We start from the raw sequence: 24,177 nt of genomic DNA on the forward strand, positions 1-24,177 counted from the left end.
ATAAACACTCCTGGCTCTGTGTGTGCGGGTGTGCGCAATCCCATTACTAAGTATCGAAATACACCCTTATGACTCTTATACGATTCTATTTAGATATAGCGTTTTTATATGGCTCTATTTTCTGGTCATTGTAATAAAGGGAATATGTGCACCATTAACCTCCCTTGTAAAGTAGAGGTCATGAAATTCAGCCAACCTCCCTCCAGTGGCATTCAACTGTATCAGAGCAGGTGGAGGATAGGAATGGCCCAGTGATAAAGTAATAGGTGAATCGACTAATAGATAAAGTTTACCGTCCTTGCGGGAACCCCTTTGTGTCTGAGTTACAGGGATGGGTGCTGAGCCTTAGTTGGTCTAGTCGAAGTGTGTGACCAAGTTTAGCTCATCCAGACGTCATCATGGCGTTGATTGGCCCAGGGCTTTTGGGACCCCACTGACAATTGCTTACAGTACAAGTGTTGCTTAGTTGATTTATTTATGGAACATTTAGGAATATCACACTTTGGAGACTATTCGCCTGTGGCCATTTGATTTGTGTGTGTGTGTGTGTGTGTCTCAGGGAGAGGAGGAGTGTGCGTGTGTGACAGGGTCTGTCTGAGAGGAGGGGGGGCTGGGGGTGGGAGGGGGGGGCTGGGGGTGGGAGGGGGGGGCTGGAGGTGGGAGAGGGGGGCTGGCGGTGGGGCTGGCGGTGGGAGGGGGGGGGCTGGCGGTGGGAGAGGGGGGCTGGCGGTGGGAGGGGGGGGGGCTGGCGGTGGGAAGGGTGAGTGGGAGGGGGGGCTCTAAACATGTCTGCCGCCGTATGAATCATGCATGCGTTTGTGCTTTTAATTATTACAAAGTGCTGTGCTATTCCAAGCAGAGGAGTCCCTCCCTGTGTGTGTGTGTGTGTGGGGGGGGGGAGGGGGGGGGCTAGATGGCCATGCTCCAACAGTTCCCATGCATTATTTAAGAATCTGAAGATGACGACTCATTTGCTGCCTCTCTGTCTCACCCTCCCCTCCCTCCGAGGCTTCATACCCACGCCTGACCCTGCCACGCCGTCCCTTCTCACACGCTGTGTGTGTGTGTGTGGTCCCATCAATATTGATGTTACTAAGTAAAAAAAAAAAAAATAGGATCACTCACCAGGAAGCGGTCATTTCTCAAACATCTGAATCGCGGGTTCTCCTTAGCTGCATGAGGTGAAAACAGCACAATGAAATCAAAACAAGTTTGCAGTGGATAGGAGTCAGAGATAAAAAGGTTACCTCTACTGGAAAAACCCAAGCCGAGTTATGACTAATAACTGTGTTTCGGAATTGTGACATTTACGAATTAAATCTAAATTCTGAAGGGCATGAAAAAGCTGTATGTCTTAAACAGAGAAGATGACTGGCCCAAGGCGGTTTCTTTCTCTGGTGTTTCTTCACGGTCTGCACGCCTGGATGAGGGGCTTGTGCTGACTGTATAGGTCACAGACATGTGTTATTGTGCGACGGTCTCAAGTCTCAACATGTACACAAGCAAACAACTCAGAGTAATAGTGTTGAATTCTGCTTCATTTTCTATTGGAACAGAAGCATACTTTCACATGGATGGCTTTCACTCTAGCCTGAAGGATACGTCTGGATGTGAAGTGGGGTTTTTTGTCAATTGCAAGAAGAATAGGAAGCTATGTGCATGCTCACATCTTTACAATTTTACTGTACACAGACGCTCGCTTCACACGTTGAATGACCTCTTTCAGAGAATCTAAGATGGCTCTGAACTCTTCGATCCAGCTCCCTTTCCTCCCCTCCTCCCCCTATCTGTCCCTTTCCTCCCCTCCTCCCCCTATCTGTCCCTTTCCTCCCCCTATCTGTCCCTTTCCTCCCGTCCTCCCCTATCTGTCCCTTTCCTCCCCCTGTGTACCTTTCCTCCCCCTATTTGTCCCTTTCCTCCCCTCCTCCCCCTATCCGTCCCCCAATTCCAGCAGAGCGAGTGTGTCATGCTCCAGTCAGGCGTAAACGAGAGAGCAACTCTTTCATTTCTTTATTCCCCCCCCCCCCCCCCCCGACACATCTTTTTTCCTCCCCCGGCTGCAGCCCCGTCCTCTGGGGTGGTCAGCAGGGGTGTAACAGCCCGGCACCACGCCCCGCCTCAAACTCATCATCCTGCCAGCGGCCGCCCACCCTCGTGTGGCAACGGACGCCACGCGGGCGTCGCAGTCGCCATGGGCAACAGTCTCTGGTCGCTGTGGCGCGCCTGGCTCAGACACTTCTCTCATCCCCAGTGTCATCCCGGACGCCTTGCGCGCGGTGTTGATGTGAAACCCAGTGCCTTTGTTATCTGGTGCCAGGTCTGTCGTGGGGAAGATAAGTGGTGGTGGTCTTAGTGGGCCCCCCTGCGCTGAGGGGATGAAAGAGGACCAGCCCTCCGTGTCCTGAGGAGGGCTTTCAGAGCTGCTACATCTCCAGGTCTCCAGCCGGACACTCCCCGCTCTCTCTCGCTCGCTCGCTCGCTCTCGCTATCTCCCTCTCTCTCACCCTCTCTCCGTCTCTCTACCTCGCTCTCTCCCTCTCTCTCTCTCTCTCCTCCCGTCTGTCACCCTCTCCCCGTCTCTCTCCCTGTCTCTCTCCCTCCTTCTTGGAGATGACTCATCAGGTCAGCTGCTCATTCCAAATGGCCCAAAAATACGGATACAATGTTATGCACAACAAATGTTTAGCGTAATGTACTTTAAAATGCTGAGGTTACGTCCGACACCAATGCAATACCCTGTACTCCTCGTTCGCTACCTCGTAGCATTCCAAAAGCTAATTATGAATTTAATTACGTTAATCGTTCATTTTGATCAACCGTTTACATCCCAGTTATGCGAGGAGAATTAGCGTTTAAGAAAGTAGCCCACATGTTGAGTTGCATGTTTGTTCTGTAGCATTTTGAGCCAGACGGAAAGTAGCTAGACTAGTAAACTGGCAATTTCCTATGTTCCGCAGCAGAATACACATAGCCCACTTCTCGGCTAGCTACCAAGCTGCTTAAACGGCTCAGTGCTTAAATTAAATAAACAAATTCGTACAGTCAAACGTTTGTCCTTAGGTTTTGAAATATTCACTTTTGCCATAAAATTTGCTCTAACTTCAGCTTCTTGAGTAATATTGTGGTTTAGAGGGTCAAATTCATACGGCGATAGCTTTTTTGGCTATAGAGTAGAGCTGAATGGTTTAATCGCTTGTGACCTTTCTTCCTTGAGTTACTGAAACAAAACATTTTCTGCCTTTAAGCTCCTCAACTCTAGCTACTTTATGCTTTTGACTGGTAATGTTGGCTGTGTTAACTTTTGAAGGATATAATTTTTTTTTTTTTGATAATGTATTCAGTTGATTTCAACTTTCAGAAACGGATTCTTTTGAGTGTACGTGCTTGCGCGTGTTCAGTTGGAGACGCTGGCCCTAGAGTTGTTCGGCAGAGACGGGAGAAGATGAGGAGGAACTAAATGATGTCTGTTTTACAATGCTGCCTGTTTAGTTACCAAGGCAGATGCTTAGGAATTTCAAAACCCAAACTCAGTCAATTCACAGGTCAGGTACTACAGATGTTATGCCCTCTGTAGACATGTTGTGTAAGCTAATGAGGCCCTCTGAGAATTTGGCAACTCAGACAGCTCAGAGCCAGTGGATTTATTATTTTTTATTTGTAGTGGCCTGCTGCTTTCCAGCCAATCATGTTCCAGCAATCCTGTTCCAGCCAATCGCCTTCGTTGATGCGAGGCTTTCGTCATAGGCTCTATTTGTGAAACCACTGTCAATCAAACTCCAGCTCTAGGAAAGTGTGGCTCATATTTGTTTTGTTATTTATTATGTTACCTATTGCAGCCCGAACTGGATGAAGTAGTTTGTGTGTTCAGCCTCCGGCCATGTGCAGCATATGTGAGCCCTTCGTTAGGCTTGTCTTTCAGATTTTTTGGAACAATCAGATCCGATTAATTGTAAACATGTTTACTCTCTGACTCCATCCATATTTCAACAGAAAATAGAAACACATAAAAAATTCTGAATCCCCTAACTTGGGACTTCATTAAAGCAACAACTGACTTCTTTCATTCTTTGTTTAAGTTATTCATATACTTTTAACAATGCCAACACTATCGATTTGCAGTCTGAATCAGGGCTTAAGGATGTACTGTCCCTGTTATATTATTCTACCAACTGGTGGTTTAAAAAGGCTCTGGCAGTGTGGACTGCAGAACAGAGCCTGCGTTCTCACGGTTGTTGAACACACACACACACACACACTTTGTGGTGTTTGTGGCAGTAATTGTGTAGCGTCAGCCAGTCATGAGGGTGAGAGCAGTCCTTGGTGCGATGTATTGTGACTGGGAGGAAGGCTCCAGTCAGCCTGCCCTCTTATCAGGGTCAGTAAGGAGAAGCACAGCCCACACACACACACACACACACACACCCTCTACACAGCCCTTAAGACAAGAAAGATCAGTCACAGATCAGTCACATACACTTTTTTTTTTATCATGTAAAAGAAATGGCTCTCACTGAATGTTTCTAGATTTTCTGGTAAAAATGTCATTCTTGGAATGAAATAGACAAGACCACCTTGTCAGCATTGTTACCAGTCAAACCCCATAGTTAAGTAAACGGGGTGGAAAATATTGCGAAAGCAATGTCATTTTTACTAAAAAGAACTTGACAGAACATACAGCTTCGTCATGAAGTAGTGGTAATGATTCATCATTCATCGTCTGTTTCTGAATGATGGATTTGGTTGGCTTGCTATTTCACATTTGTTGCATCAGATGACCATTCTCCTACCTCCGCGTACGGTTGCTAACATCTCTTTTTAACCCACCGCTCCTCCTCTCCCTTCTTCTCTCAGACCCTCTGAAGCAAGCATGCTGGACCTCCTCATCCACAACAGAAAGATGAGAAATAGATGAGGATTTTTTATTTTATTTCACATTGATCTCACCCATGTTGTCATATCTCTCTGGGTTAGCTGGTTCAATAGCTGGAGTGGATCTGGATAAATCTAAAGACGGCTTTTATAGTACTGAGACAAAGCCCTGCAATCCTTTCTAGGTATAAGATAAAGAATGTGATGGGGCCTTAATCATTTACACCCGTGAGGTCTGAGGTGGTGAGGTATTGATTCTGCATAAAGTCCCTCGGCTGTGCAGTTAGATCACTCTAGTGGACCTTGACGCTTATTTAATGACGCTTAGGTTGGAGTCTTGCGTCTAATAAGGGAGTCAGGTGGCTGAGCGGTGAGGGAGTCGGACTAGTAATCCGAAGGTTGCCAGTTCGATTCCCGGTCATGCCAACTGACGTTGTGTCCTTGGGCAAGGCACTTCACCCTACTTGCCTCGGGGGAATGTCCCTGTACTTACTGTAAGTCGCTCTGGATAAGAGCGTCTGCTAAATGACTAAATGTAAATGTAATGAGTCCAATGGCTCATCTTTGATGGGACAGACGGGCTGTGTTTAGGCTAGGCTGTCAAAAACACACATTACTACATATACACACTACTACTACACAAAATCACATACTCACCCACTACCACAATACTACACGCTACACACACACCTGAGTATACACACTCAATCCTCCTGGCCTGGACTACCCCCTGTGTGCGGTCTGGAGAGGGTGTGCATGGAATCAGCCCTGTCGAAGTTTCACTGCGTCAAGCTCTCCCGCCAGCTCTCCGTGACACTTTTACTGCACTTTCTCAGACGGCAGTCTTGGCTTTCTGTCGCTCCCTTCCTCTCCCCCTCTCACCATCTGGTGTCAGCCATGTCCGTGCAGCACTTGGCTCGCACCTCAGTGTCGACAGCCTCTTTCTCCCTCTCTCTGTCTCTCCGTCTCTCTCCATCTCTCTCTGTCTCTCAATCTCTCTTTCTCCATCTCCCCTCTCTGTGTCTCACTCTCCCTTCTCTCTCTCTCTCTCTCTCTCTCTCTCTCTCTCTCTCTCTCTCTCTCTCTCTCTCTCTCTCTCTCTCTCTCTCCATGTCCCCCTCTTTGCGTCTCTCCCTCCCTCTCTCTCTCTCCGTCTCTCCATCTCTCTTTCTCCCTCTCTCTCCATCTCCCCCTGTCTGCGTCTCACTCTCCCTTCTCTCTCTCTCCATCTCTCTCTGCATCTCTCCCTCCCTCTCTCTCTCCGTCTCTCCATTTCTCTCTCTCTCTCCATCTCTCTTTCTCCCTCTCTCTCCATCTCCCCCTGTCTGCGTCTCACTCTCCCTTCTCTCTCTCTCTCCATCTCTCTCTGCGTCTCCCTCCCCCTCTCTCTCTCCGTCTCACCATCTCCCCCCTTCTCTCTCTCTCTCTGTCTCTCTCTCTCTCTCTCTCTCCGTCTCTCCGTCTCTCTCTCTCTCTCTCTCTCTCTCTCCGTCTCTCGGCCTGTGCTCTCTGATTATGGCCAAAGGGCCACAGAGTGCAATGCAATCAGCATCTCCCACTCTCAAAACAATTTCAAGCTAGACTCCAGTGCTGTAGTGGCAGAAGGGTGGCCAGTCCATTACTGGGAACCTTTTGACTGGAGCATGATGAGAAACCCCCCCCGTGAGAACAGGACCGGTGAGCACATCCAGTTTGGCTCTGATTTATGGTGCACATCTGGGGCTGTTTTCAATTGTTTCCAATTAGACGTTTGAGCTCTCTCAAACACACTCACACACACTCTCTATTCCCTTCTATCCATCTCTGCCATATCCAGCATCTCCCCACCTAGCAATTAAGCCTTGACAGGCTCCCTCTGTGTGGCTCTCTTTCTCCTCCTCCTTCTGATGAAAATGTGGACCACTGCACTGACACACACTCACACCCCATACACACTCACACACACCACATACACACTCACACGCCAAACACACAAAATAGAAAATGGACCACCTCATTGAAGTGGACATTTGATGTCACCCTGGCATTTGGGTAGAACAGCATTAGGCAAGTCAATTGCTAGGTGTTACATGTCTGTTGTCAATTCAGTTCAGCAGACGTGATAATAATGACTGCTTGCCCTGCATTGCCCTGAATGGTCAAAGCACAGATCTTTGTCCCCTGGCTGTCTGGTAGAGTTGAACCAGGGTGTAGACAGGGTGTAGACAGGGTGTAGCTATTGGCACATTTATAGACACTGGATACCGTCTTGTCTTTAGTTATATTACAGTGTTTGCCACAGAATGGGATCATATTTGTGGCGGTAGGCAGGGGCGGAGCCAGATGTTGTAAAACAAATTGGGCTCAGCCCAAACCTATGTCCTAGAGTGTAGAGAGGGACTTCAATAAGTAATGCGAGCATGCATTCATTTATTTGTCATGTTAAACAGTTAAAAAAAATTGTTCATACATTTATGGCAGTCAATTTTTAATTGTGATGGGTCCCACAAATAAATCATTGTATGGGAAACATTATATGACACATAATATCACCCATTCTGTATATTGTATTTCACCATACTGTGTTATTCATGTTTTTTTTTACTATTTGTTTTATTTTCTGCTTTAATATTTGATTGAAAAATACTAAATCCCGTCTTCACGTTCCAGATCACTTCAAGCGCAAAGCTCGCCGGCGTCCATCTTGGGGGCGGGGCATCATCCGCAAGAAGAAGAGCTACAAAAAGGGAATGGATGAAGAGGAAGAGGAGGAAGGAGGCGAGCCTGAGACGGCCGGGCCCAGCGACTCCTGCCTGACCCAGGACGAAGACTCCTCCTGCGACACCACAGGGCCACAGGCCAACGGCCACCACGACCCCTCGCACCCCCTGGGCCCCTCCACGGAGGAGGAGAGCTCCAGCGAGCTGCCCGTGGCCTCCCCTGCCTCCACCCACGGCCCGAAACCCCTCACAGCCCCCCAGCCCAAGGAGGAAGAGATCCAGTCCAAGGACAGAGACCACCAGCCAGACTCCAGAGGAGACCGTCACCCCATGGACGAGGGCAGCACCAGAGTAACGCCCAACAGCCTCCGGCTGAAGACAGACTCCAGTCAGCCCCTGGTCGTGGAGGCCCAGCCCAAGGCGGAGCAGTCTCCAGCCCCTCAGCTGGAATGCGTCAACGGGGACGAGTCTATGGACAGCCTGGACTCCCAGGGCAGGGGGGCGGGGCCAGACAGGGCTCAGGAGGCGGTGCTTGGAGAGGCAGCAGCTGAGAGTGGAGCGGGCGGAGACCGCCCTCCTTCAGACGGGAGGACTGGAGCAGAACTGCAGGAGGAGGATCACACCAGAGAAGGTACCAGAACCCCACACCTCCAACCAGCTCAGACCTCCAACCAGCTCAGACCCTCACACCTCCAACCAGCTCAGACCTCCAACCAGCTCAGACCCTCACACCTCCAACCAGCTCAGACCCCCACACCTCCAACCAGCTCAGACCCTCACACCTCCAACCAGCTCAGACCCCCACACCTCCAACCAGCTCAGACCCCCACACCTCCAACCAGCTCGGACCCCCACACCTCCAACCAGCTCAGACCCTCACACCTCCAACCAGCTCAGACCTCCAACCAACTCAGACCCCCACACCTCCAACCAGCTCAGACCCCCACACCTCCAACCAGCTCAGACCCTCACACCTCCAACCAGCTCGGACCCCCACACCTCCAACCAGCTCAGACCCCCACACCTCCAACCAGCTCAGACCCCCACACCTCCAACCAGCTCAGACACACTCACCCATCAGCTGTGTAATGCATAGATATGGTCCACAAACCAATATCAGAGAGTCTAAACTAAGTCAGACGTTATACTTAATGTGTGAAAAAGAACTTACATTTACATTTAGTCATTTAGCAGACGCTCTTATCCAGAGCGACTTACAGTAAGTACAGGAACATTCCCCCGAGGCAAGTAGGGTGAAGTGCCTTGCCCAAGGACACAACGTCAGTTGGCATGACCGGGAATCGAACTGGCAACCTTCGGATTACCAGCCCGACTCCCTCACCGCTCAGCCACCTGACTCCACCTAGGGTGTAGTATGGTGTGGTATGGGAAAATGATGCCACCACCAGTGTGCACTAGTCACAATATCCAGTCTGCTGTTCCTGCTTGGTCTCAAGGCCAGGAAGGCAGTCTGCCTCCTAGCTCTCTCACATACCAGGGTTTTATGTGGTAATCATAAAGTATTATTCTGGGATCCAAGACCAGGATGATTTACACTGCCTGTGGCTTGTAAAATAAGACCTGGTTAAACAAGAGCCACTATCAACACACACACACAAACCCTCAAGTCTTAGAGGTTCTTGTCAAACACCGCATGTTCGTAAGTAATCCAGCTTTGTCATAACACCAATATTTTACTCAGAACATCATCTTGGTACGGTAAATCCATACCTACGTGCATTGTCGTGTATTGACTAATGGAATAGCGTTGAAATTCACAATTAGTCTCTAATTGGCTCCCCTCATCTTTAGTCACTTCTCTGATATGCCAGCACAGGTGCAGTGTGACAACAATATTAGTTTCAATTAACCTGGAAGAATGATGAGGCTTCCGTGAGTGCCTCTTCTCCCGTTGTCCCAAGCACCCTGTGTGGCCCACACCTGCTCTCTCTTCCTCTTCCAGGCGGGGACAAGAGCAGGAAGTTGAGAAAGAGCCAATCAGAGCAGAGCAAGGGCTTGACTGACGGGACAGAGGAGGTGGCCCCTCCCCCTCCACCCTTAGTGGTCGACCACCAACGATTAGAGGTAAGGCCTGGAGAGTGAGAGTGTGTGTGTGTGTTTGGTTGAGTTTTGCACGTGGTATCTTTGTGTCTTGTTTTTATTTCCGTAATTTCCAAACAGAGTTTTAATCTGAGAGAAACAGAGTAGCAGTATGGGGGATAGCAGTAAAAGATGTTGTGTAGCTCCAGCACAATGCTCCTCTACTACTGCCTAGGACCCGCTCTCTTTGAGAAGCAGCCGTTCATGTTATCTACAATGAGCCAGTTTAGGTAGTGCCCCGTCTTGTCACTTCCTGCAGGCATTAGAACTGGCAATGTCCCCTCCCTAATCCCAGTCACACACGACGCACTCATCCTTACTCATCCTGCTATACAGGCTTGCCTGCTCTATGCTTTAATCCATCCTCTCTCCTCAAGCCCACAGCTCTCTGGGCCTGGAGCAGCACTGACGGAATTAACCCATTCTGGGTCTCGGGTGAGGGGGAAACCGACCCACCATTTTAATGGGCCCTAGTCAGTGCTGTGAGCCATCTGATGAGGGGGGGGGTGGGGTGGGGGGGGGGGAGGGGGGGTGGGGTTGGGAGGGGAGGGGGAACTGCCCTGAGGCTCCCCCAGCTCTGTTGCCTTTTCCTAGAAGCGCTGGTGTCATTTTACCCTTCTCAGACGGATACTTCTGATTCTCCAGACTGACATCTCCCCCCACCCCCCAGCCTCCAACCCACCCTTCTTTGCATCTCTGCGATCTGGCTTCTATATCTGAGGGCCAATTTAACCGTCGGCGTGCTAGCGTCTCTCAGTCAACAGGTGTTGTTCTGTCGGCCTCTTAAAGGATGCAGTTCCATGACTCAAACATGAGCCTCTCTCCACGCTCTCTGCTCTGGCAGACTTCCCTCCAGCTGAGTGACAGGTTGGGTAAAAAGGAATATCCGAGGCACTTTGCACGGTCACGCTGGGGGGTCCACCTAATACCCCGGCTGTAAATTGGTACCTTGCCCGGGCGGAGCTTTCTTCGCTCCTCCGCCCCCGGCTCACCCGCGACGGCGCAGCTCGGTTGGAGACGACGCCACGGCGCCGTCGTCTAATTGGTGTAAAAGATGCGCTCCTCTGACGCTGTCTCCGTTCCATGACGCCCATCACTCCATTATCTCCTCACCGTTGTCCCTGCCTTGGGGGGGGGCTGAGAGGTGGGAGTGGCAGGGGGGGGGAGGTGGCAGGGGGGGGGGGGGGGGGGGGGAGGCGTGTCTGGTCTGACTGACAGGCCTGGTCTCCACTCGCGCCTCCACCACTCTTCTGATCTGACCCTCCTCAGAGCTTCCGCTCAGCTGGCCGCCCCTGTGAAGCGACACACGCGGCGCTAATCTGAAGGCTTATTTGTTAGCAGGGGAAAAAGAGGGAGATATCTTTAAAAAACAGATTGTGAAAAGAGGGGACTGTGAATAATTGCTTTTTCATCCCTGGCTTACGGAACAAATTGAATTTCCGGTGAGCGGGGTGAGTCGCTGTTTAGGCAGATATCAGCTGGCTAGTTTGGGGCTGGCTCTCTGCCTCGTGCACATTAGGAGAGCAGTGAGTTCTCTGTCTCCCCGTCTGGTTTCATTCATATTCATTGATTGTAGAAGTCTCATTACTTCTGACATTTAACTCAATGGCAAGGCTCAGGAATCCTTTTGGAATTAAATATTGTTAGAGTAAAGGCAGTTATTTTCCAGACCTCACACTGAGGTCATGGGCCTGGGATTCCAAACACGAGCATTTTCCCCACTTCCTGTCTGAAGAAACCACTCGACAGGTGCCAAGACCCTCACCTCCTGCAGGTGAGTGAGTGTGGATGCGGACTGGATGCTGTGAAAATGCCGGTGAACAGAGAGAACTCAAGCAGCTGTGTGCTCCTCCTAATGTTCTGTTTTGCTCGTACGTTGTCTGCGAACAATATGCCTCATCACATGTTCACAGATGGACTCAAACAGACGGTATCTCGTATCAAGGAACCAAATCTAGTCCCATTATTTCCATCCACCTCACCAGAACACGCATGTTGCCAGCTGGTCTGCAATTTTCTCTAGATTTGTTTTACGTATCTGCAAATGCCAAGGGTGTTTCTGGGCCCTGTCACAGTGAAGAGTGCTTCTCTTGATGCTGGCTATTACAGCATGTCAAGTTTTCCCATCTACAAGCCACCCGTCCACAGAAATAGCCCTATTTTCAGTTTGTCACCCAGCCTCCTCCCCACCCCCTCCTCCACCATCTCTCCTCCCCACCCCCTCCTCCACCATCTCTCCTCCCCACCCCCTCCTCCACCATCTCTCCTCCCCACCCCCTCCTCCACCATCTCTCCTCCCCACCCCCTCCTCCACCATCTCTCCTCCCCACCCCCTCCTCCACCATCTCTCCTCCCCACCCCCTCCTCCACCATCTCTCCTCCCCACCCCCTCCTCCACCATCTCTCCTCCCCACCCCCTCCTCCACCATCTCTCCCCCCCACCCCCTCCTCCACCATCTCTCATCCCCACCCCCTCCTCCACCATCTCTCCTCCCCACCCCCTCCTCCACCATCTCTCCTCCCCACCCCCTCCTCCACCATCTCTCCTCCCCACCCCCTCCTCCACCATCTCTCCTCCCCACCCCCTCCTCCACCATCTCTCCTCCCCACCCCCTCCTCCACCATCTCTCCTCCCCACCCCCTCCTCCACCATCTCTCCTCCCCACCCCCTCCTCCACCATCTCTCCTCCCCACCCCCTCCTCCACCATCTCTCCTCCCCACCCCCTCCTCCACCATCTCTCCTCCCCACCCCCTCCTCCACCATCTCTCCTCCCCACCCCCTCCTCCACCATCTCTCCTCCCCACCCCCTCCTCCACCATCTCTCCTCCCCACCCCCTCCTCCACCATCTCTCCTCCCCACCCCCTCCTCCACCATCTCTCCTCCCCACCCCCTCCTCCACCATCTCTCCTCCCCACCCCCTCCTCCACCATCTCTCCTCCCCACCCCCTCCTCCACCATCTCTCCTCCCCACCCCCTCCTCCACCATCTCTCCTCCCCACCCCCTCCTCCACCATCTCTCCTCCCCACCCCCTCCTCCACCATCTCTCCTCCCCACCCCCTCCTCCACCATCTCTCCTCCCCACCCCCTCCTCCACCATCTCTCCTCCCCACCCCCTCCTCCACCATCTCTCCTCCCCACCCCCTCCTCCACCATCTCTCCTCCCCACCCCCTCCTCCACCATCTCTCCTCCCCACCCCCTCCTCCACCATCTCTCCTCCCCACCCCCTCCTCCACCATCTCTCCTCCCCACCCCCTCCTCCACCATCTCTCCTCCCCACCCCCTCCTCCACCATCTCTCCTCCCCACCCCCTCCTCCACCATCTCTCCTCCCCACCCCCTCCTCCACCATCTCTCCTCCCCACCCCCTCCTCCACCATCTCTCCTCCCCACCCCCTCCTCCACCATCTCTCCTCCCCACCCCCTCCTCCACCATCTCTCCTCCCCACCCCCTCCTCCACCATCTCTCCTCCCCACCCCCTCCTCCACCATCTCTCCTCCCCACCCCCTCCTCCACCATCTCTCCTCCCCACCCCCTCCTCCACCATCTCTCCTCCCCACCCCCTCCTCCACCATCTCTCCTCCCCACCCCCTCCTCCACCATCTCTCCTCCCCACCCCCTCCTCCACCATCTCTCCTCCCCACCCCCTCCTCCACCATCTCTCCTCCCCACCCCCTCCTCCACCATCTCTCCTCCCCACCCCCTCCTCCACCATCTCTCCCCCCCACCCCCTCCTCCACCATCTCTCATCCCCACCCCCTCCTCCACCATCTCTCCTCCCCACCCCCTCCTCCACCATCTCTCCTCCCCACCCCCTCCTCCACCATCTCTCCTCCCCACCCCCTCCTCCACCATCTCTCCTCCCCACCCCCTCCTCCACCATCTCTCCTCCCCACCCCCTCCTCCACCATCTCTCCTCCCCACCCCCTCCTCCACCATCTCTCCTCCCCTTGCACTAATGACAGCAGTCCCTTCCTGCAAGGTGGCCATTCCACATGTCTGCCGGGGGCACAGCACTGCTTAATGGCTGGGCTGGGGCCAACATTTGATTGTCAATAAAAAAAAATAACTTTTGGAGTGCTCCTTTCATTTTTATTCATTCCCGCTGATGCCCTTGACAGTGCGGCCATTTGCATGTGATTACAGCCCGGGCTTTTCTTTCTTCCGTCTGAAAGACCTCCATCCACATTCTCAACAGCACTGTCAGCACATATCACACACACACACACACACATTCACTCACTCACACATGCCCGAGCAAGCAGTCGCTCCTCATTTCCACATCCACTCTGCTTCTTGAGTGACTTGCACACTCCAAGTTCCTGCAACCCTCCTTTCACTTCATTAAAAACATTTCTGTCTGAAAACATTTTTTTTTGAGTGGCATAATGTGTTAATTTGTGTCGTCTCTTGTCAGGTTAGCACCACGTCCCAATGGTCTGCCTTTGGCAGAAAGAGTTTTGCATTTTCCTTTTGACAAAAGAGAGGAGATGAGAGTGAAAAGGAGTTGAATAGATTGGAGTCTGATGTGTCCCCAGGTAACAGACATCAGAGGTGCTTAACCGTCGGACTACAAAGGGGCTAATTGCTGACCTCAACCACTCTGAAGCCTCTCCCAGCGTCATGGAGACGTGAGGTCCAGACCTGTGTGATCTGGCTCCCTCTTCACTGGCAGGACGCACAGCAGCGTTGCACTTCACTGCTGAGGACTCCATCAGCCAACTGGAGTGAACTGGAGTCAAATGGTAGATCTGACCCCGACCAGAGAGAGCGTGATGTTCCTTCTCAGGGGGTTAAACGGTCTGGTATCTACCTCCATATTTCCTCTGGGAACAGCTTTGCTCTAAATCCCCCCTCCCCCTGTCACATTTTTTAACATGTGAGTGAGTGTGCTAAGTGTGCACACAGGTGTCCTTACCCCACCCCCTTCTCCCCCCTCCCCCCATCACAAGGTGAGCTTCCCCTCCAGACGACTGCTACGTCTAGCATCTGTTCATCGTTTGCTAATTACCCCAGACGTGTCCCTGTCTCGTGCGCCGCGTTGATGAAGTGAGAGTTCAGCTCCATGGCATGTCTCGAGGTCGTCCATCATGACTGGTGTTGGAGGTCTCCTGGCTGGGTGTTCACTAAGGGTGGGAATCTTTTGGTACCTCACGATTTGAATCAAATCGATTCTTGGGGTCACGATTTGTTTAAAAATCGATTCACGATAAAAACAAATTAAAAAAAAAGTGCCTTTAGTCGGCTGGGACTGCAGTTCCTTCCTAAGCCGCTGCACCATTTTATTTCCTGCTCAATGTTTGTCATGACAGGCCAGAAACCTTTGGGGGGGGGGGGGGTCTGTCTTCCTTCTGATGCTTTATCTCTCCGGCGTTACCAAACCGGACGCGTCCCCTCGCTAATCTGTGTGACCTGACGCCCGCCTCCCCTCATCACATCTCGCTCCGTCGTGGAGATTGGAACCTGTGTTGCTGGAGTTGTAAATCACCCGCCCTCCGTGACCAACTAGCTGCATTTGTCTCCCTGCTGCAAACCCTCCCGCAAAGCACAAAGCATTTATAATTCATCCTTTTTGTAGCGTTGGCGAGAGAGATTTAAAATTAAACGAGATGGGGAGAAAGGGTTGGGATTGCTCTCTTTTTCAGGATGCTTCTGTGAAGAATAAGATAATAAAATAAGTGAATCCCTAGTGATGGAGAATGTAGAACATGTTTCTGCTCAGACCTGGCTTTGGTCTCTCCCACACGCAGCTACAGACCTACGTCCAAGTACACGTCAACTTCCATCCAGACTCTCGTTTCATCCCTCTTTAAATCTTTAATCACATCCGAAATTTAGACTTGGGCCAGGATTTTATTTTAATGAATTTTTTAACTAGTAATTGAAGTTTTACGGCCTGGATAATGTCCTCAAGAGTTGGTCGTGCAGAAACACATGACAACCTTTTGAAACTGAACTCCATAACGATGATGTTTTTGCCCCTGCTAAGCATCGTCAGCATGAGTTCATTGCTCATATAATATCAACACATGACCCTCATCGTGTTCATCATCACACTTGGCACGGCCCGCCAGTGCAGGATAACACCATCATGCCAGTGTAGGATTTCATCGGTCAAAGCTGCTTTCCCAGTGAAGGATTGACGCTGCCATGATACAACATCAAGTATCAACGCTAACATTTATACACTCTCCACCTCCAGCTGGACACACAGCGTTTACGCTGATGTAGCTGTTAACATCATTTAAAGTCATCAGAGCTGAAGTTCAAAGGCTTTGCACTAGCGGCTCGGGCTATTTCGGTGTCCCCCCCCCCCCCCCCCCCCCCCCGTGATGAGCTTGTGCTGGGTGTCTGTTTCAGGCTGCCGGGTGGAACAGGGAAGGGCCAGGATTTAGACGTTGGTTGTGACTTTCCGGACTGGGTTCAGATTCTCACCATCAACGGGACGCCTGTCAAGAGATCTTGTTAGCTTTTTGGCTGACGCGTGTGGAGAATGTGGCCATGTTAATGGAGTTTGTGTGTGTGGCACGCTACGGGAGTCATGTGCCTCATAGGTCAGAGGTTAGATGTCATCGCTGTGACACCTCATTCCCGTCCCAGCCTCCTCCCTCCACCCCGGCCCCAGCCTCGCTCCGCAGGGCAGGACCGGGATAGAGATGTGAGCCGGGACAGTGGGGGGGGAAGGGGGTAAGGGGAGGTGTTGGAGGGAGGGTGGGGGGTTAAATGGACCATGTCACTAGCACCCTTTAACAGGAAGGATTACGGCCCTTTTGTGTGCCATGAGCTCATTCGTTCACTCAATAGCTCCACTAACTCATTCCCGTCAGCGCACACACACACACTCCACTTTCCCCACTGTCACAATCGCCCTGGTAGAGCACACAAAAGCAGTAGGCTATTTCACCCAGCGTGGTGCAGGGATACAGGAGAGAGAGGAGGGGAGGAGCGCAGGGTGGAGAAGGTAGACAAGGAGAGGGAAACTAGGAGGAGAGGGAGGAGAATAAAAGGAAAGGTGCTGCAGGACCTATGATTCATCAGACTGTCACCAGTCCGTTCTGGAACATGTTTACCTCCAGACTACCTTCCAGGAGATTTTCACTGATTCACTGTCCATGTCAAGGCCTTTAAAAAAAAAAAATGCATTTATTTTATTTGAATACCACAACAACAACCTGGCAAGAGACAGAAGCCCTCTGATGGTGACAGTGAATGGAATTGTAAAAATACAAAATAAATAACATAATGGACAGAAGAAAATAAGCGTACCCATCACACAACAACAGACAAACCAGCACATTCCAACCAGAGCTATTACACTTGAACAGACCCTCCTACAGTTACAGCAGCACGTTGTGTGATATAGGTGATACGTGTGAAAGGTTCGATTAAAAACCACCCTGTCTGACGACTGGATGGTTTAAAACTTGGGAGCTGAGTGGAGGGTCGTGTGGAGGATGGATGTGTGAGCTGTGCCGAAGACCGTCAAGGGTGCAGAGTGATTCACACCACCTGTCTGTTCCTTCAGCGGCACCTTCCAGTGTGTAGTGTCTGTTCAGAGCTCAGATGTCGCTGTGCAAACGCTGGCTTTTATCATCTCATTGTTTATGGCTGGGAGACGCTTCTGTAAACATACCTGCTGTTAGGCTGGGGTGTCCTGATGTTCACACGGTGCCACACACACACACACACGCACACACACACACACACACACACAGCACTCCTCGTCACATTTCTGTTTACTCAGTATCTAATGACTGTAACTCTACTCGTTTTGAGATTGGCATTTCAGTCTATGCATTTTGATGAGCCCTGGGATCAGACAGACACAAACACACACACACACACACCCACACGTTGTCCTTAACGTTGGTAAACTGAGAGGAGCAGGTCAATTGGAAAGGCCTTTGACTGTCCAGAACGTTTTAATTAAAGTACCAGTGAAATGTAAACTGTGCTAATTATGATTAGCCTTAATTAGCTGTCACTCTGATCGTAATTGCTTTTGAATGTAGCTGACCCCAAAGTCCTCTCTTTGCTGGTGCATTTAATGCGTGTCTATGTCTCTATCTGTGTGAGAGAGTTGTAAAAATCAGTCCAGCAACTAACGTGTGTGTGTGTGCTCCCCTGCAGGCTCTCCTGGATGTGGTGGTCAGGAAGACTGAGGGCTACAGTGTGGATCAGCTGGAGAGGCTGTTCTCTCTGCTCAGCCAGTGTATCTACCAGCACCGCAGAGACTACGACAAGACTCACCTACTGGAGGTAGACACACACACACACACACACACACATAAATACACACAGGCGCACACTCACACACACACACATACATAAATACACACAGGCGCACACTCACACACACACACATACATAAATACACACAGGCGCACACTCACACACACACACATACATAAATACACACAGGCACACACTCACACACACACACATACATAAATACACACAGGCGCACACTCACACACACACACATACATAAATACACACAGGCGCACACTCACACACACACACATACATAAATACACACAGGTGCACACTCACACACACACACACACATGAACACACAAACCCAGACACCTGCAGACTGACCCTGGGCAGACAGGTGGGGCAGCTTGTCTGGTGTCAGGTGAGTGTTGGTGTTTTGGACCGAGTGTCTGTTTTCAGAGTTAAGTTTCTGTGCTCTGCCAAGCCTCTGTGGTGGACAACCAGCCTAACTTCTGTCAATCAATCAGACGCTTTAAAGCAGACACACACAGTCAGTGACAGACAAAGCTATGTTTGCGTCACACAGGCTTTACACACACACACGTTTATACAACAGTTAGTTCCAACCAAGATATATGTCCACGATTTGATTGGACAAGAGCTAATGCGCTGATATTTAGTAAAACAGCCCTAGGACTTTTCACTAAACATGTATCAATCCAGTTATATTAACGATCGTTATCTATCTTTTATTTTTATTAATATTGTAGCAAACTTCGTGCCGCAAAGACGAACATGTTTCCACAATTAATCCTGAGTGATAGTCAGGAGGGAAACATCCAGATACATGTAAATGATACAAAGTAGTCAGTATTAGGAAACATGTATAGTAGATCTACACAAACTACCTAGTCACTAGTGTGCAGGAAAACGCTTGTGTTGCTTGGCAACAGTCCAGTCCCAGTGCAGTTGTGGAAGTATTGGTGTTGGCGGAGCCAAACTAAATGATCAAACAAACACATTTTTATATTACTGTTAACTAATACATGATGCTTGTAGAAGTGTTGGATAAAAGCGATATCACACTTGCGGGCGTGTCGATATACTGAACATCAGCTCAGTTGGGCTCATCTTCAGCACTCGGCCTCGTACTAAATCCCAGCCGTGCTGATGTTCAGGAGAACGGCACTCCGTCGTGTGATACTGCTTAACACTTGTGTTATCTTCGGGTCTTTCTGACCCATCAGTAATTGTGACCCCAACTTTACCGCATACAAAAACAAATGAATCATTTTCTTTTAACCGTTGGGCTGTCTCAGACCCCCCCACATTGCGAAGGTTAAAATAAAATTATTTGTATTTGTTTTTGTATTGGGTAAAATTGGGTAAACGATGGTTCGTTATGAACCTTTGGGTCATGTGACCCGAAGGCAGCACAAGGGTTAAATATACAGCAGGTGGAGGAGAGGACAGGGCTTTCTGTAACATTTAGTCATTCAGCAGACGCTCTTATCCAGAGCGACTTACAGTAAGTACAGGGACATTCCCCCGAGGCAAGTAGGGTGAAGTGCCTTGCCCAAGGACACAACGTCAGTTGGCATGACCGGGAATCGAACTGGCAACCTTCGGATTACTAGCCCGATTCTCTCACCGCTCAGCCACCTGACTCCCAGCGCTGTGTAGGACTGTCTCAGTGTAGCCAGCGCTGTGTAGGACTGTCTCAGTGTAGCCAGCGCTGAGACAGTCCTGCCCTTCACAGGTATACAGTAGTGTCCTACACACAACTTTTCTCTCTCTGTTTCCATCTACACCTGATAACAGGGGCTTGCGGCTTGCTGTCGGAGCATTAGTTCATGCTCCTGTGTGTGTGTGTGTGTGTGTGTGTCTGTGTGTTGGTCAAGCTTCAGTTCAGTTGAAGGTGGCAGCCCCTCTAGTCGAGGCTGTCCAGTTATGCCTCAGTGGAGGTCAGTGAAAGGGTGTTAGGCCCAGAGGCTCTGGGTATCAAGGTGTTGTGTGTGTGTGTGTGTGTGTGTGGAGGTGTGCTGGCCCTGTGTGACAGCCGGAGACAGCCGGGTGTTAAAAGCTGTGTGTGTGGAGGAGACGGGTGTGTGTGTGTGTGTGTGTGTGTGTGTGAGAGAGAGACAGGGGTGTGTGTGAGAGAGACAGGGAGGGGACAGGTGTTGAGAGCGGGGATGGAGCACTAAAGGAAGTTAAGGTTTCTGGAAGGTGCTCTCAGCACTTTCCACCAGGACCTCAGATTCAGATTGTCATGGTCTTTCTACACACTCACGCACACACTTGGCTCACACACTCACTCACACACACACACACACACACACAGAGAAGTCACCCCAACACACATCTCACACAGACACATACTCATAGAGCTTGGTATTATTGGTTTATTTCATTGATCCTTTTTGTGTTGGACAGGACATGGAGAGGAGCGTGCAGCATTTTGAAACATTCCTGTGACACGTGGCCCATCAGGTGGACCCTAGTCTGACTGACCACAGAGAGACACACACACACACACATGGAGAGAGCAAATTCAAAATCCTGGTCTTAATACCGACAGGCGGGAGAATGGACAGAGAGGTAAAGGAGGAGAGAGACATTCTATGGTGCTATTGTCTCAGGTACCTGGCCCAGTCTACAGAACCAAACACAGACTCCTGGAGGAGTAGGTGTTGTCGGGTCACACAAACACGCCAATGTGGCCAGGCAACCCTGGTGCTACTCGGGTGCTAACCCTAACCCCCGGATCCTTATCCATGCTGCTCTCGGGACTCAGAAACTCAGAAACCAACCAACCAACAGATTGGGTGATGTCATATCGCAACCTGGCCTCTTTCCTACGGGGAACTGGCTGTGCACACGACCACACAGTCGCACAAGCATGCACGCACACACACACACACACACACACGGAACTTGGCACATGAATCGTCACCAGCAGTAGTGCGACGGTGTGAATGCAGCGCGCAGCTAGGAGGCGGCAGAGTCGGATGTCACGCAATGTCTGAACTACATCGGGGATACATCTTAGCTACATCTACCCTCCATGGCTGAGCCCTCATCATGTCTCAGTCCATCGCAGGCCAGTCATCTCAAACTTTTCACAAAGGCTAATCTTTTTTCTTTCCTCTTCTCCCTCACCTTCTCCCTCTCTTTCTCAATCCTGACTATTGTAACATCTGAGTGGTCTCTTTCTAAGCTACCCTGTAGCCTTCACGCCCAGAAAAAAACATGTTTCCCCTCTATCCTTCACGCGCAGAAAATGATTCCCCTGGATGTTTTGTAGTGGGGAGATGCGGTCGAAGGTATGCCTTGGAACCACTCAAATCAATCAGAGCTCCCCCTAAACCCATTAATGAAACGGCATCATTATGAGTGCAGAGCTCTTGGAACCTGAGGCTTCAGCATTCAAACAAACGCAACCTTGGCATGGCGTTCACGGGCCTGGCAGAGTGACGCGCTGGTTCTAGTGCTGCAGAGCTGCTTCTGATTCCCAGAGCGTCGCTCTTCCACTCCAGCTACGCCCCGCTAGATCCCCTTCTGTTTCCGTCTAGCTGGAGTGAACTGGAAGCAGTACAAGTTTTGGGGAACGTCTGCACTGCCTAGCGTGTGCCTTACTTGCGCCTCAGATCATCTCTGTTTTCTGAATGGGTTTTAGTCTTGTTACGTTTACAGTGAGTGTGCATAGAATGCGTAGCAGTTCTGTGTCGGGTTCCCTGAGGAAACGCTGGCCCAGATGTTGACCACACCTTTAAGTTCACGGTTCTCACTGTCAGAAGAGCAGGTCTTACCTGTCCATGGTCTTACCTGTCCATGGTCTTACCTGACCATGGTCTTACCTGTCCATGGTCTTACCTGACCATGGTCTTACCTGTCCATGGTCTTACCTGACCATGGTCTTACCTGACCATGGTCTTACCTGACCATGGTCTTACCTGACCATGGTCTTACCTGACCATGGTCTTACCTGACCATGGTCCCGGTGCTTGTGGGACGTCACCTAGCCACCTGTGGAGAGTCACACCCAGCGCTAGGCCCGACCTGCAGGTGATGCCAGTGTCTCATCACACATACAGTCTGTGTAGTTTCCTCACCTCACCGTTTGTTACGCTTTCATGTGGAGTCTCAAGTCAAGTCACAGCAGTCTTTGTGCCAATATTACCTTCTCAATCTCTCTCAAAAAACAAACAAAAAATAATAGGTGCTGAGGTCTGACTTGACTGTGCCTGTCTTGAGTCGACACAATCACAGGAATATAAAAGATCTACGCAAACGTTATAACCTAACATCTATTGTTGTGCATTTATTTGTTTTGTGTTTTTTTTTTTTATGAATTTTTCATTTTTATATGATTCTTCAGAAATGGTGTGCAGATTGATTGTGAGTCCTGTGAAGAACAAGGCCATTCTAGGCATTGCCCATTGTTAAGGTTTAACCAGCGTTAAGCCAGTTTGGTTATTGATGCATATGCTTGTTTGATGTCCTGCTACTAAGACGAGTGGGGAAACCTCTGCTCCCTGATCATCACTCAACACACATAAACCTGGACTGAATGAGTGACTTGTACTTGACACAGGTGACAGGACAGGGAGGAGAGGCACCTGTAGGGCCTGATGCTGCATCAGGTGCCACTTCTACACTCCTATATCCCTGTCCTTCTAAAGTTGATTAAAACTCCCCTCCTCACCTCAGCCTTTTCTTGGATTATAGGTATAGATTCATTTAAAACAGAATTAAGTTTAAATCGTACGCAAAGTAGAATTTTGAGTTAGCATTGGACAACTACAAAAGCTACCTCAGCTTAATTTATTTTAATGCTAATAAGACAAGCTATTAACTGGGAACAAACAGTATAATCACTTTCCATAATGTGATTTTCGCAACTCGTGACAGCTACAATACCTGGTCATAAACAGCACGGCCGCAGAATTAATCCAAGAGTTTTTTTTTTTTTCCTGTGATTTTTAATTTGCGTTTTGAGCCAGACGAAAAATACATAGCATTAGATTTCTAAGGAAATTCTGTTCACTGTATTTCTTTTCACTGTCCTTTTTCCCTGCTTTTGTATTTTGATGTCCTGCTTGAAGTGCTTTTCTGTGAGATGGCACGATGCTTTCTCCCCGACTGTCGAGATGGCACTGTTGTCTTGTCCTGAACATCCAGTCTCCCTTTTCTCTTTCATCATAACAGATTGTGTGTTTGCAGATTTTCATCTCTTTCTCTCGTGGTGCTCTATTTCATTTGTATTTATTTGCATAATTACTGAACTTTTACATCTAACATCCATAAAATGTTCTTTTTGTACATTTTTTTAATTCAAACACGTTGGGGAAAAGTGTTACTTATGTTTTGAAAGCCGATGTAGCGCTTGTGTAGCAGGGTTGTGTTGTTATGGTGTGAAGGGGAATAAAGGGTTTACAGGTCTCTCAGGTTCCACACGCGTATACATAGAAACAACCCAATTTTCTATTTATTCCATTGTGGTGATGTTTCTGTTACTTTGTGGTTATTGACTGTGGCGTACTGGATGAGATTCACTGGGCTTGACTTAATTCACTCAAGTTTCATCAAAATGGGTTTGTAGGTTTAGAGTGGAAAACAAGTGACAAAAAAATATTAACGTTTGTAAGCATTTGCTTTGTTAATGTCGGTCTGTCCACCTTTAGCCAAAATATAATTTTTAGATAAAGATGCATTGAATTTGGGAATAAAGGATGGGTAGCAAAATGTCATACATTATCATGCTCTCTTGGTATTCTTTATTATACATTTCAGTTAGTTTGGACACACAACCAATTTTTGTCTGGTAGACGATTTAGTCCAGTATGCAGAATGAATGGAGGTCATCACAACTTAATTGTTTTTTGTTATGTTTACCTTAAATTGAATACTCAGTTTTTCCACCTTTGAAATCTGGTAGCTTTGCCATGTTTTGGGATTTTATTTTGACATAAAGTGTATTTAACAGCCCTTTCTTCCCCTATTCGTATTACTTTTGTGGAAGTTATATTTGAAATGAAACATTTACTGTATTTCAGAAATGAACTGCTGTGATATACTTGAATAAAGGTTCAAATTGTACTTTGTTGTTAATGCATTCCTTATTTTTCTTCAAGCTAGTGAGACTTGTTGTTTATAGAGAATAGCTTTCTGCTTATTTAATGAGCTTGTTTTCAGTGTTGAACCATATGTTGCCTTCATTCAGATGAAGTGTCGGACAGCTTGACCTCCACAAGGATTCAAACTGCCATGTTGAGATTTGGTGTGTGCCA

At 49.6% G+C, this 24,177-nt stretch overlaps 1 protein-coding gene across 1 annotated transcript in view; it reads left to right on the top strand.

The window, feature by feature from the left end:
* Window positions 1–21,697, top strand: part of atad2b (ATPase family AAA domain containing 2B) — a 54,416-nt gene extending 32,719 nt beyond the window's left edge. The window contains exons 25-28 of the mRNA XM_067241400.1: window positions 7,519–8,199; window positions 9,532–9,653; window positions 17,801–17,929; window positions 20,321–21,697. Coding sequence (XP_067097501.1) covers window positions 7,519–8,199; window positions 9,532–9,653; window positions 17,801–17,929; window positions 20,321–20,362 — 974 coding nt within the window. The 3' untranslated portion in view covers window positions 20,363–21,697. The remainder of the gene's footprint in view (window positions 1–7,518; window positions 8,200–9,531; window positions 9,654–17,800; window positions 17,930–20,320) is intronic.
* The last annotated feature ends 2,480 nt before the right edge of the window (window positions 21,698–24,177 follow it).

This window comes from Osmerus mordax, chromosome 8 (assembly GCF_038355195.1).
Source record: "Osmerus mordax isolate fOsmMor3 chromosome 8, fOsmMor3.pri, whole genome shotgun sequence".
In the NCBI taxonomy this organism is placed as follows: Eukaryota; Metazoa; Chordata; class Actinopteri; order Osmeriformes; family Osmeridae; genus Osmerus; species Osmerus mordax.